Source organism: Podarcis erhardii (assembly GCF_964252035.2).
Source record: "Podarcis erhardii genome assembly, chromosome: 3".
Classification (NCBI taxonomy): domain Eukaryota; kingdom Metazoa; phylum Chordata; class Lepidosauria; order Squamata; family Lacertidae; genus Podarcis; species Podarcis erhardii.
This window is the reverse complement of record NC_138507.1, coordinates 84,092,801-84,107,068: the sequence shown is the minus strand read 5'-3', so window position 1 is coordinate 84,107,068 and position 14,268 is coordinate 84,092,801. Positions and strand designations below refer to the sequence as shown.

The 14,268-nt window shown below is 40.7% G+C and overlaps 1 protein-coding gene across 10 annotated transcripts in view; it reads right to left on the bottom strand.

Moving 5' to 3' along the window:
• The window catches only part of LTBP1 (latent transforming growth factor beta binding protein 1), a 193,433-nt gene that overhangs the window by 162,627 nt on the left and 16,538 nt on the right, over nt 1-14,268 (bottom strand). For all 10 annotated transcript variants that reach the window (XM_081856552.1, XM_081856557.1, XM_081856558.1 and 7 more), the window contains exon 3: nt 11,642-11,927. In XM_081856552.1, coding sequence (XP_081712678.1) covers nt 11,642-11,927 — 286 coding nt within the window. The remainder of the gene's footprint in view (nt 1-11,641; nt 11,928-14,268) is intronic.

Here is a 14,268-nt window from a genome sequence, read left to right as displayed (position 1 = left end):
AATGAAATAAAAAAGTGAGATGAGACCCGCTGTTCAATGGGCTTTATTACTTCATTTTAATTGAGCCATGGGGCTTGAATTAAAATTAATTAAATCATGGAGGGGCAGTCTACAGGGCTGCTAGTCATGAAGGCTATATGGAAACCTCCAACTTCAGAGGAAGTAAGTTGCTGAATAGGAATATCTGGAAAGCAACAGCAAAGGAATTTGGTTGGCCAATGTGGTAACCAGTGCCTTTTTTGAGTGGGCACTCAAGGAAACACAGTACCGGCACTACTTTTCATTATTGTTAAAAAGTGTAGCACTTACAACTTCATGGTGAGTACCAGCACCTATTTTTCTAGAAAAGAAGTAGTGGTGGTAACCCACCATGGGGCCTTCAGGTGAAAGGCTAGAAACAAACAAACAAATAATGAATTCAGAAGTCCAGCAAATACCTTTCTCCTGAAACAGACATTTAAAGGAAACTTTCTGTTTTTTATTATTTAAATAATTTTAATGTATACCACTTGAGACTTAAGTGATCATGAAGCATGTAACTACCTTAAATAATACATGTATCAGCTATACAACTAGCCCATTTGAATGCAAGTTTTGTTAAGTCCCATTTTGCAATCCAATCTTTGAACCAAATAATTTTCTGTACCTTCCTGCAGGCATTCCACACATTATGGGGCAGCAAATCTGGATGTGTCCCTGTACGTTTGACAAGGACCTGCAGCCAATCTTAACTTTTTAATAATTTATGTGTTGTACTGTATAAATATGTGTGTGTGTGTATTATAGTGTCCTGAAACAGCCACAAACTATAAACAAACATGAAACTGTAAACCTCCAGTATCACAACCTTATCTTTTCTAACAAGAGATAACAGCATGCATAATTGTGCATTCATTTTCAAACTAATTTAATAAAGAGAAAATGTGTTCCACAGTGACAAAAGTGGAATGAATAGTGGCATTGTAGCAAACTCTTAAATAGGTCCTTTATCTTGATCACTATATGGCCAATATTTGACAGTACATCTACAAAGAAACCCTTATCCTTATATACTGATTGTCTTCAAGCAATTTCAGTCAGCATACAAAAGAAATTGATCAAGATGCTTAAAAATAATTGATGACACAGAACACAGATTTTAACACATTACGCAGCACATTACTCAGGATGTTGCATCAGATATAAAATCCTTTATGAGACACCATTAGTTAGAACATTGGGAATATCATCAAAAAGGGGAAAAAAAACACAGCAACATTCATAATATGTCGAACAATTTGGCAAACATTGCATAGCGTCTTTCAGGCAATCTTCCCCTTTTAGCATCAGCAAGGAAAAAATGACTTTGAACTTCATTGTAGTGTCAGAAACATCCAACAGACATTCCCAAGGAATTCTGCGTTGACCACCACAGTTTCTTCTTTATCATCAGTGATCACTCATAGCAGAGTAACATTGCCTTCCATAAACATGATTTTAACAATGAGTCCGTAAGTGACTGTAGAGGCCAATTCTGGAATCACACATGCTTCCACAGTAGGGACATAGGTTTCCAGCTAATTAACTGGTGGAAACAAAATTTTAATTTGTCTTGTGCCAAGTTTGATGTCATACTAGTGCCAGGTGAAGATGCTTTTATGTAGCCACACATTCCAACACTTACTTTAACAATGGCTTTATTCTTTGCTGTTGGAATTTGTTTTCTGTGTTTTATATTTCCATCATGCTTTTATATATCTATATTTCTACGGTCTTTTCATTCAGATTGTTCAATGCCCTCATAGTGCTTCTACTATAGCAAGGCCACAGGGGTTAAAACAGAAAAGGGAAGTGTCCACTTACATTGCCTCTGTGCTGGCAGAAGCCTTTCCAACACTTTACTTTGAAAAATCATTAGTCTTATGATCCATTTGATAATTGTATTAGGACTTAAACTTGGAGGCTATAGGGTTAAGGATACAACCCTTGTTGTTGTTGTTTAGTTGTGTCCGACTCTTCGTGACCCCATGGACCAGAGCACGCCAGACACTCCTGTCTTCCACTGCCTCCTGCAGTTTGGTCAAACTCATGCTGGTAGCTTCAAGAACACTCTCCAACTATCTCGTCCTCTGTCATCCCCTCCTCCTCCTGTCATCTTTCCCAACATCAGGGTCTTTTCCAGGGAGTCTTCTCTTCTCATGAAGTGGCCAAAATATTGGAGCCTCAGCTTCACGATCTGTCCTTCTAGTGAGCACTCAGGGCTGATTTCCTTCAGAATGGATAGGTTTGATCTTCTTGCAGTCCATGGGACTCTCAAGAGTCTCCTCCAGCACCATAATTCAAAAGCATCAATTCTTTGGCGATCAGCTTTCTTTATGGTCCAGCTCTCACTTCCATACATCACTACTAGGAAAACCATAGCTTTAACTATATGGACCTTTGTTGGCAAGGTGATGTCTCTGTTTTTTAGGATGCTGTCTAGATTTGTCATCGCTTTTCTCCCAAGAAGCAGGCGTCTTTTAATTTCGTGACTGCTGTCACCATCTGCAGTGATCATGGAGCCCAAGAAAGTAAAATCTCTCACTGCCTCCATTTCTTCCCCTTCTATTTGCCAGGAGGTGATGGGACCAGTGGCCATGATCTTCGTTTTTTTGATGTTGAGCTTCAGACCGTATTTTGAACTCTCCTCTTTCACCCTCATTAAAAGGTTCTTTAATTCCTCCTCACTTTCTGCCATCAAGGTTGTGTCATCTGCATATCTGAGGTTGTTGATACAACCCTACAAACACTTAACTGGGGTTGAGTCTCATTGAATTTCCCAGTGGACCTGCACAAGATTGCACCAGAAGCGCAACTATTCTGATATAATTATTATGTCTTATTTTGTTATGAGTATTTTATATGTGTGTGTAGAAACTGAAAGTACAAGATGCTGTTTAAATGCATATCTTGTGTGAGTGATATAATGTGGTATACAATAGTAGTATTTATTGGCATATGAATTTATACTGCTGCAAATGTCAATTTACTTATTAATTAACTATGATATTAAATTTCAGTTAAGTTATAATAATAATAATTCTATTTATATATTACTAAGCATATTACATATTACTTATCACAGAATCACAGAACTGTAGAGTTGGAAGGGGTCCCGAGGGTCATTTAGTCCAACCCCCTGCAATGTGGTATTCCAGGTATAGTGTGATCAAGGCAAAATAAAGCAGTACTATTACTTCCCTTTATCTGGACACTATACTTCTGTTGATGCAGCCTAGAATAGCATTAGCTTCTTTCTTACTGCTACATCACAGTGCTGACTCGTGCTAAACTTGTGGTCTGCTAAGACCCGTAAGCCCTTTTCACATGTACTAGCCATAATGTGCCCTAATTTGCAGGTCTGCCATTTAGCTATTTTAAAGATCTCTAGGCCATCCTTCTAAAGCACATATGAGGGCACTGTACAATCTGAATGAAAAGACCATAGATATATAAAAACATGGTGAAAATATAAAACAAATTCCAACAGCAAAGAATAAAGCCATTGTTAAAGTAAGTGTTGGAATGTGTGGCCAAATAAAAGCGTCTTCACCTGGCACTAGTATGACATCAAACTCTGGCACAAGGTGAATTAAAATTTTGTTTCCACCAGTTAATTAGCTAAAGCTTTAGCTTATTAATCTATCAATAAAAGCTTAGAGGCCAAAATTAAATCCCATTTAATAAAAATTTATAAAGGCATTTATCCCATATAGCCGAGTTCACTGTTCTCAAGCTAAGGAAGTGTGACTGTTTTAAAGAGTTAAGTGACTCAAATGTGCTAATCTTACTATCAGGTCTATAAGCCTTTGTGGTCCTCAAAAGGATTATGGATTTTAAGATTAGCAGCAGTTGATTTTGTTAGTTCTACTATCCTCAGAGTAGTTGGGAAGGGCACTCCAAGAGAGTGCTTTTTCTGTGGCAGTCACTAAATTAAGGAAGACTCACCCACAGAGATGCGCTTGGAATCTTCTGTTTTTGTCATACGCTGAAGATGCACCTCTTTACCAAGCCCTTTGACAGGTAAGCCATTTTGTTTTGTGGGACCTACCTCTTCTGCTGAATTTATTTGTTTTGTAATTGCAAAGGCTCTACTTGTTTTTAAAACTGTATCTTCTATTGTCGTAAACCGCCTTAGAATCTTACACTAAAGAAATCTTGCAAATACAGAAGTACACTTCGCAGCCTTCATCCCCGATCTATTTTGCCAAGCTGAAAATGATTTTTTAAAAAATCACCTTACGGGGATTTTATTTATTTTTAAGTAGTACACCTGTTTCCTGTCAAAAATATGGAATTCAAGATAATTTACATAATTCATGAAGACAACCGCCATATAAAACCATATAAAAAACAAAATACAGTGGTGCCCTACAAGACGAATGCCTCGCAAGACGGAAAACCCGCTAGACAAAAGGGTTTTCCGTTTTGAAGGTGCTTCGCAAAACGAATTTCCTATGGGCTTGCTTCGCAAGACGAGAATGTCTTGCGAGTTCCTGCGGGTTTTTTTCCCCTCCCCCCTTTTTCTAAGCCGCTAAGCCGCTTATCTGCTTATCCGATAAGCCGATAAGCCGCTAAAAGCCGCTAATAGCGCTAATCCGCTAAGCCGTCAATGGTCTTGCTTCGCAAGACGAAAAAACCACTAGACGAAGAGACTCGCGGAACGGATTAATTTCGTCTTGCGAGGCACCACTGTAGTAAGCAGTAGTTAAATAAAGTTATACATATATCAGTTATCCAGAAGAAGAAGAAGAAAAAACAGGCTAAATCCAGTCAAACCATACTAGACAGAGCAACAGCAAAAACAACAAACAAAAAATCCACAAGAATCTAGATGATCAAATACTAAAATCTCAGATTCACAATGCTTGGGAGGAATGCCCCCCATGTTTTGAGGGGCTACAATAAATATCTGGTACCCATCTGCCTGACTTAAGAAGATAAAGGAGAAAAACATTTACAGTAATTATTATCTCAGTTGCATGCCAGGTTCACATAGCAGAAAGCAGTCCTTAAATAACTGAGTGCCAGACTATCTCCAGGTCAAAACCAGCAACTTGTTTTGTGCCTGCAAACCAATGAAAATACAGTGAGTCCCTGTTAGGAAGCTATTTAAATGTTGAAGGACCTAGGAGAAACAACCTATTGGTCCATAAGAAAAGTGGCTTAGAACACATAAACCTTTCCTCCTTCTGGACAAATGGTTAGCAGGGAAGAGAATGAACTGAGTTCAGTCTGCTGAACTTGTTGCAGCTTCCTCCTGAGCTTGTAAACCTCCAGATTGTGGCCAGTACCACATGCCTAGCCATATCTCTTAAATACAAGAGGTTGTATGCCACACTGCTGCCTTTTGATGGTGTGAGCTGCCTTTTCATGTCTTTTGCACAAAGTACCTTTGTTGGACCAAAAGCAACTGCCTGCCAGTTTTCTTAGAACTTAAATGCTTATTCTGCCTGCCCAAAACAGAACCTGGACATTCACATTTGTATGAAATAAAACCTACATGATGGATTCATAAACTTAAATCTAGGCTATCCATGGGTGGGGTTCTGTTCACAGAGCTTTCCTGATAGGGCAAGTGGAAAGAAATTATTTGCACCTTCAAAAGCTGCTCCAGAGAATCACAGAATTGTAGAGTTGGGAGAGACCTTGAGGTCCAACCCAGAAATCTGAGCTAAAGCATCCATAACAGAGGGCCATCCAACCTCTGCTTAAAAACCTCAAAGGAAGGAGAGTCCACAACCTCTCAAGGGAGGTTCCATTATGTACCATCAGAACGTTCTTCTTGATGGTTAGTCAGAATCTCCTTTCTTGAAGACACTGGTTTGGGTCTTCTGGAGCAGGAGAAAACAGGTGACAGCCCTTTAGATATTTGAAGATGGTTATCCTATCTCCTCTTATCCAAGCTAAACATACCCAATTACCTCAACTGTTCCTCATAAGGCTTGTTTTACCAGACCCTTAATCACCTTGGTCTCCTTCCTCTGCACACTTATCAATATCCTTCTTAAATTGTGGTGCCCAGAATTGGGCACCGTACTCCAGTTTCATCCGACTTAAGGCAGCATAAAGTGGTACTATTACTCTGGTCACTATACATCTGTTGATGCAGTCCAAAACAGCATTAGCTTCAGAAGCTCTCTGAAGCAGCAAGGAGTTGGAAAATCGGAACCAGTGAAGAATGCCCTCCTCCAGCAGGTACTTCTGCTGTAATCTCTTTCTGTACATGGATGGGACACACTGGATCCAACCTATCATACACACACACAAAACTTCCTGTGGCATTTATAATAGCAGAGCTGGCCCACCCATGAGGCTGAGTGAAGCAGCTGCCTCAGGTGGCAGAAGCAGAAGACGCAATGCCCCATCCACCCCACCACTTCTGCCAGTACCAGATTTTCAATGGAGGTAGGCGCATTCCAGTGTGCAGTGTTGTGGCTTGTCTTCCGCGCCTCTGGGGGTTAATAAAATGAGTGACAATGCCTTGTGGAATGCCCCATCTCAGTGGAAGAGGGCATTCTGCTAGCATCAGAAGTGGGGGTGGCGGGGGCACAGTGCAAAAAACGGGTGGGGCGCATGGTTGGCACATCCTCATTTCATCTCAGGTGGTGAAATGGGTCAGACCACCCCTGCATGTAATTCTCTTTTAAGAGGAAACCCAAGCAAACATTTCCTTTCACTCTACTCAATCAAACGTTTGTGGGATGAAAGGGGCAACTGAGCTTTCATGAGGTGATTATCCAGAACTAGGGTAGAGATATATGACAAGGTCCCATGATACGAATTAACTAGTGTTGTCCTTGGCAGATGTTCCTTCTTTTGTAATGTATTGGCCATATTAGCAATCTGTTGCTTAAACCCAGAGAAGAAAAAGGAACAACATTCTATGCATTTATTCATATCCAAGTAACCCCAGAGGAAAATGCGGCCCAGCTGAATGTTCAACATCAGGCATATACACAATGAGCAAAAATAGGTGGTTTGAAATTATGCTGCCAAGGAATGACATCTTCCAGGGAACTCAAACCAGCCTCTTCAAATTCTGGCAATCTGTGGTATGAAAATAAATATAAGGAAAAAGAAAAGCGAAGTTTGCCACCTACTGCCCAACAGCATAATAGTAAACGCTCGCATGGAGTTCGCTCTGCATTTCTGAAAGTCTACAAGTTGTCTTTTTACAGACTGTTATACACTTTCATGTACTGCCCTGCGCCCCCTTTCCACCTCTCCTCTGTCCCAGAAAAACACATTCATTAAGAAGGAAAACATTTCAATTCATAAATTGAAATGAAACACAGCTAACTAAAATAGAATTTTGTATGAGAAGTATATAATCAATGTGACAGGATTACAATAAAAGTTTATTATAGCATACAGGCTAGCAAGGAATCCCTTTGAAAAGGGGCCAACAATGTCATGTGTTCTCCAAGCCTGCCCTCAAGTTAGATACTATGGAAGAGTAAAAATAATGCTAAAGTTTAGTATATGCTTTAACAAAACTGCTATTGCACTTTCAATTAAACCTTGCCTACGAAAGCTTGTGCCATAATAAAAACAGTGCCTTTCGTAAACACCTGAAGCCTACAGTGCAAGATTCAAAACTTGAGGGCTTAGAGCCTCTTCTAGCTATGCTGAATTCTGAACGTTTGAAAAATACAGTGGTACCTCGGGTTAAGTACTTAATTCGTTCCGGAGGTCCGTTCTTAACCTGAAACTGTTCTTAACCTGAAGCACCACTTTAGCTAATGGGGCCTCCTGCTGCTGCCGCGCCGCCGGAGCACAATTTCTGTTCTCATCCTGAAGCAAAGTTCTTAACCTGAAGCACTATTTCTCGGTTAGCGGAGGCTGTAACCTGAAGTGTATAACCTGAAGCATATGTAACCCGAGGTACCACTGTAACTCATTTTACAAGAAGTATTTTCTAATTATTGCACATTACCAAAAACTAAAATAAAATAAATTGACCTACAATTCAATTCCCATCTGCATATGCCCATATTCAAATGATGTGAGCAGGCATTAAATACCTTATATGAATGCTAGTATCAACAGCTCCAGCTGTAGTTAACAGAGGACACCCTACTGATTAAAACTGCATTCCCTAAGTTCACTAATTCACTAGAAATCTTTGTTATTCTCAGGGAATATCATAGAAAGTCAGCACAAGCCAGATACCTTAGTACTGAGCTAGTTAACTGGATCCTGTCTGGGTTGTTTAGGCCTCGAGTTCAAGAGCTCTTTGCCCTGCTGTTCCATTGTGCACAAAGCTAACATCTATACAGTGGTGCCCCGCAAGACGAATGCCTCGCAAGACGGAAAACCCGCTAGACGAAAGGGTTTTCCGTTTTGGAGGTGCTTCGCAAAACGAATTTCCTATGGGCTTGCTTTGCAAGACGAAAATGTCTTGCGAGTTCCTGCGGGTTTTTTTCCCTCCCCCCCCTTTTTCTAAGCCGCTAAGCCGCTTATCTGCTTATCCGCTAAGCCGATAAGCCGCTAAAAGCCGCTAATAGCGCTAATCCGTCAATTGGCTTGCTTCGCAAGACGAAAAAACCGCTAGACGAAGAGACTTGCGGAACGGATTAATTTCGTCTTGCGAGGCACCACTGTACTAGGATTTTCAGTGGAGGTTTGAGTATGCAGTTCCCCATAGCAGTTGTTACTTTGTACATTAGGTATCAAAGAAGAAAGCAACTAAGATATAGCAACTAAGTCTACTCCTGATCCATGGAAAGCCATGGGATATTATCTGAATGAACCATGAATACAAAGTCATTTAAGATATCCATTATCTCTGATTTGAGAGAAAAATCAGTGGAGCATAGCGGCCCATTTGGGAAAGCACACTTTCCTACATATCAAAATCGGAAGAGGATTTCTCCCTCATTTCCTCCTTTGATCACACATTTGGCAAAGTGTTAGAAATGAAATCTTGGTAGACCAGCCTCTGGATCTTAAATACATAACATGGGTATTAAGGTTCTGTTTGGTTCAATGGAATTTACTCCCAAGAACTACAACCCCCATGCACATGCAGAGCTCTTAGCACACGGAGCCCTTCTTGGTCCATTTTATGAATAGGGGCATATATGACATGGAAAGCTTCTTTATATGGAGAGCTACATTTGCAGAATAGTGTATGAATGGGTATTTGGATCGTGCCTACCATATATATGTAAATATACTTACTGAGGGCTGATTAATACAACCTTTCTCACTTGTCAGGATGTATAATGACATGGAGTGGTAAGACAGTTGGGCAATTTTACCACATACTCAGATGGAAATTTTGTGATTTTGGCACATCTAGCGAATCAATGGCAGACTCAACTACAGCATGGACCGAGTCAGCCTATGGCGTAAGTAAGGTGATCGAGTAAGGTGACATAAGGGTCACCTTACTCAATCACAATGAAATGCTGTATTGGATGTTGATCAGGTTTCCATAACTTATTCAAACCAATGCCCTCCACCCCACCAATTAAAGGGGGGGGGGCAGAAATAGAGATTCCATAAGCATTCAAGAAAGAGGGAAAGTTATTTTTGCCAATTTCCCCTTCCCCCAGCAGTCTCCTGAAAATCTGCTTTGAGGGGGGTGGCAGAGAAGGCTATAGGGAAAAAGTGAAAATCAAACATCAACCTCTTCTGCCTTCTGTAAGAAGCAACCTCTGCTAGACGGCCATCAGAAGGAACCACTCAGTTCATAAAAGACCCGCTCTGCATCAAAGTTAAAATCTCCATGTTACAAGACAAAGGATGCCATTGGGGAAAGTCTTGAGGAAATAGTAAAGGACTGGCTGAAAGGACTAACAGAACTGTTGGAGAAGATGCAAACAAATATAAGCACGCTATCATCATCTAAATATCACCACACTCTGGATAACAGTCACAAAAAAGCCTATGAAAAATATAGTATTCATCAATTGTTCAGTTTGTGAATAAAGCATCACTTAGTTTGGACTAACTTTTACTGGTTTTTTTGCCAAGCAGAAAATTCCTCCTAATTGTGTTGTTCTTTGATAACAGAACGTATGAGGCAGACACTTTTTAAAATAGGAAAACGAAACTGTAAAAGCACAATGGTTAGCTGACAGCCTCAGAGACAGCATTCATTCTGTCATTTAAGAATTGATTAGATTGCTTTTGACAATGTCCAGACTGCTCTTTTTGTCTTTTATTGCTGCAGTGTTTTTCAAATCCTCTGCTTTCCCCTTACTCAACATGACAACCTCCAATCCAGCACTTTCTCATTCTTATTCTACCTATTTTCCTGTATAAATTTGACCCTGTGATCCTGAACCATGCAGGCTGAATTGCAACTCTTTCATCGCTTACTTTTTTTCTAGGACAGTCACTGATCTTACTACTGCCTACTGGTCTGTCAGTGAGGGGGGGGGTGTGGTGTTTTTTTTTACTGCAATACTTCTTATTATATGAGTTATTGTTTCTTTTAAGGTTACAGTGGTACCTCTGGTTGCGGAAATGATCCGTTCCGGGATGCTGTTCGCACCCCGAAAAGTCCGTAACCAGAGTGGCACTTCTGCGCATGTGCAAAGCACAATAGAGTGCTTCTGCGCATGCGTGAACCACGCAGAATGCTTCTGCGCATGTATGAATGGCACAGAACGCTTCTGTGCATGTGGCAAAACCCGGAAGTAAACACTTCCAGTTTTGCTGCGTTCTTAACCCGAAAAAATGCAACATGAAGCGTTCGCAAGAAGAGTTATGACTGTATCACCTAGAGAGTTTTTGTGTGTATTTACATGCTGTAAACCACGCTGAGGACTCTTCTGAATTATGCTGGCAGGGTGGATCTCACACAAAAGCAACATAAACATGGGAGAGCAAATGAAACATAAATCTATACCTCCAAAACAATAAACAATGCATACAAAAAGGAAAAACCTAATGAAGACACAATGTATTATCCCACTGAAAGGAACAAACCTATGGGAATCCCATTTAAGTGTTATCACAACAGCAGTTCGTTCATGCTTCCAGATTGCCACTGCTTATCTTCCAAGGCAGCCAGATCTCAGTTACTTCCTCAAATCCAAGTTTTCTCTCCCCCATGCCCCATTGTAATCCAGTACATCCCATGAGGCAAGTCAGCCAGCCAGCCAAAGATGCTGATAGGTCTTTCTGTCACTTGAATGTGAGGGAGGAAAAGGATGTCACTAGTTAATGAACAGATTCACTGTCATTAGCAGAGGCTAATGATCACCATCTATTTGTAGAAACGTTTCCTGATCACAAAAGAAAGGAGGAGAACACTGAATCTTTGCTAGAACTGAACACCAAATGTGAAACATTAAACTATCCTGGCAAGTCTTCTGTAGGAGCAAAGAGGGTAAAATTTGGACCAATTTTATTTGCCAGCCCAGCCTTGCAAATTAGCTCCCAAAAAATTCCTGAGTATGATGCACACCATAAATAAAAACCATACAAAACCTTCTGCTCCCCGATCCCCACCCATATCTGCCCCTTTGCTACAAAAAACAGTACAAGTGCTGAAATGCATCTTTTTTTTCTACAGGAGAGGGCCTTCTGGCCTTGTTCACATGTAATGCTAAGCACAAGAAAAACCAACTTTTTTTTTAAATACACAACAAGGGAAAAGACTTACTGTGATTGCATCTGTTGTGGTAATCCGGAGGGTTTCTGCTTTAGTGTAAAAGTCATCTGAGCCATGGGATTGACCTTTTGTTGGACATGAACCTTCTTTGAAAAGGTCTGCTGAATAGACCGCTGAGGAATAGGCCATGGTGGAGTCACAGGGCCTGGTCCTCCAGGAGAAGCAGTTTCTTGCTTACTAGCATCCTCACAAGTGCTGCCTTTTGTCCCAGGTTTACACACACAAAGCTGTGGCCGCAGACACATCCCTCCATTTTGGCATGGTGGTGAGCAGTTAGCTAAACAAAGAAGAGAGAAACAAATGGAACAATTAAAATCTCCTCACAATACAATGTGAACATTACAGGTTTTTGAGGCAAAACTCTTATCCCTTGATTAACCAAGAGGCTTATCAGGGGTGGAATGCCTACAGGCCAAATTAGGGGTCCGATTTGGCCCATGAGGCTATCCCCCCCCCCCAAATGCCCACCTTTCCCACATCTAAAGTACACTCCCAATTGCTCCTTGGCAAGAAAGGTTTGCTGTGTGCACCAATCAGGTGATGAACATTTGGAGCACAAGCATCACTTGGATTGGCTGCACTGCAGAGTTTGGTATTGGGGACTCTATTACAGTCAGTCCCTGCTCATGCTATAAGTACTGGTCAACTGACTGGCACTTACAGCAAACCCCAGAGGGAAATGTTTCCCTTGTCCATGTAGTCTGAAATCAAACTGGGGAAAGAAAGGACCTCACCTGATGTCATGGTGACATCAAGTAGCTCACAAGTGGGCAGCCGCACTCACCTGTCAAAGTAACCTGTAGGGCTTGGGAGAGGATAAGATCCAGCCTGCCTGCCAGATCCACTCCCCTACCCCTGAGTTAAATGGTGCAACCTGGCAGTATATGAATAGGTTTTGGGTTTTTTGTTGCTTTGACTACGTAGCAGTTACTGATGTAGGTATTTACTGCTACACATAATACACACAGTTTATTTGTGCTTGCCCCTCACCTCATGCTTGGCCCTAAACCAATTTGATATCTGGCAGTAAATTAAGAACGTCTACAGGGAGACGATCCCCTTTTCACCAAACTACAGACAAAATCTTATACAGATTATTTTCTGCAAACAAATACTTCTCAACATAAAAAGGCTCATGTTATCTTCACACATTAGTGCATATTCCCACAAGGTCACCATCTCATTTAAGGAGGAAAGTATATCATTTAAGAAAGAGAGGTTTTAAAAGCTCAGTCTCCTGTTCCCAGTAAATTTGGTGTTGTTGATAGCTGGGACACAAACAGCTTTGTAAATCCTTAGGAGGCTAAAAATCTTTCTGACATTGCTTAGAGATGCCTAGGGCTGTTTCAAATGTAACTAAATTTGCATGTTTGCCATTGATGGCGGTGGGGAATGATTTCGCTTGGTAAGCCCTAGGAAATTCTATTTTGCTGCCCTTGTATATGCAGTGCAAGGCCCACAAAAGTTGTTGCCCACAAATCCAAAGCAGCTCACCAGCCATTTATGCACAGCAACCCCCACTCCTACATCTGAAGTACAGTATATGTGGATAGGTGAGCCACTCAGTATAACAGTGTTGAGGGCTAGTAACTGTTGCAGACTTTTGCGCAAGGGTATAATAAATATCAACACGGACATTGAGTCACTATGAAAGTGGCTTAGGATGCATCTGGGAAAGGCAAATGAGAACTGTGTTTAACAATTTTTTCTCCTACACACAATTCATTGACAGTAACCGTTCAGTAAATAGATGTTGTCCTGTGAAAAGACATGGAGGTGAGGGGGTGGGAGGGGGAGAGTTGAAGACAAAGCTATACAAATCTTTCCCACATTTTTGTTTGTTTTCACCCTGAAACAAAAAAAAGTACACACTCCAATACACATCAAGTGAATTTCCCTCTTTGAAATCAGTTCCATACCATCAGTGAAGTTTGTGAGCTGCCTTCCATCTGGACTGAGAACCAATTGTTATTTCCAAAACTCAGATTGCTTTCAGATCCCAAACATATATAAAACATAACCTCAGTGTTCTTTTGTCCTCCCTGACTCAAGGGGCCTTTCATAGTATATAACATACTGTGGAGAACTGGCTATGTCAGACAAGTTCTCTAAGAGCAGCCTAACACCTGCTAAACCATAACAATTAATTCGGGTGAGAATAAGAGGGGATTAGTGCATTAGCATGTAGTTGTTTTGGACACAAGTTCCATTCAAAGTTCTTCTGAATCCCCTATAGCTAAGGCAGACAGGGCTTTGGCAAAGCACTTATGTTTCAATCTGCCACTGGATCTCTTACCCTAGAACAATTCCATACCATTCCATCTACAAATAAGAGGAATATATATTTGTATTTCACCAGTGTGGCTGATTTTAAATGCTCACTGAAAAGTCAACTATTGTTTTAAGTCATGAACCGCCCTGAGATCTATTGGTAAAGGGCAGTATACAAATTTAACGAATAAAATAAATAAAGTAAAATAATCACATTTGCCTTAGGGGGTTCTGCACCCATGTGTAGTCATATTTCCTGGCTGTTGCAATATAAACTCATTTTTTTTTGTCTCACCCTCAGCTTTTAAGAATGATGTGGAAGACTCGTTCCTTTTAAATATATTGTC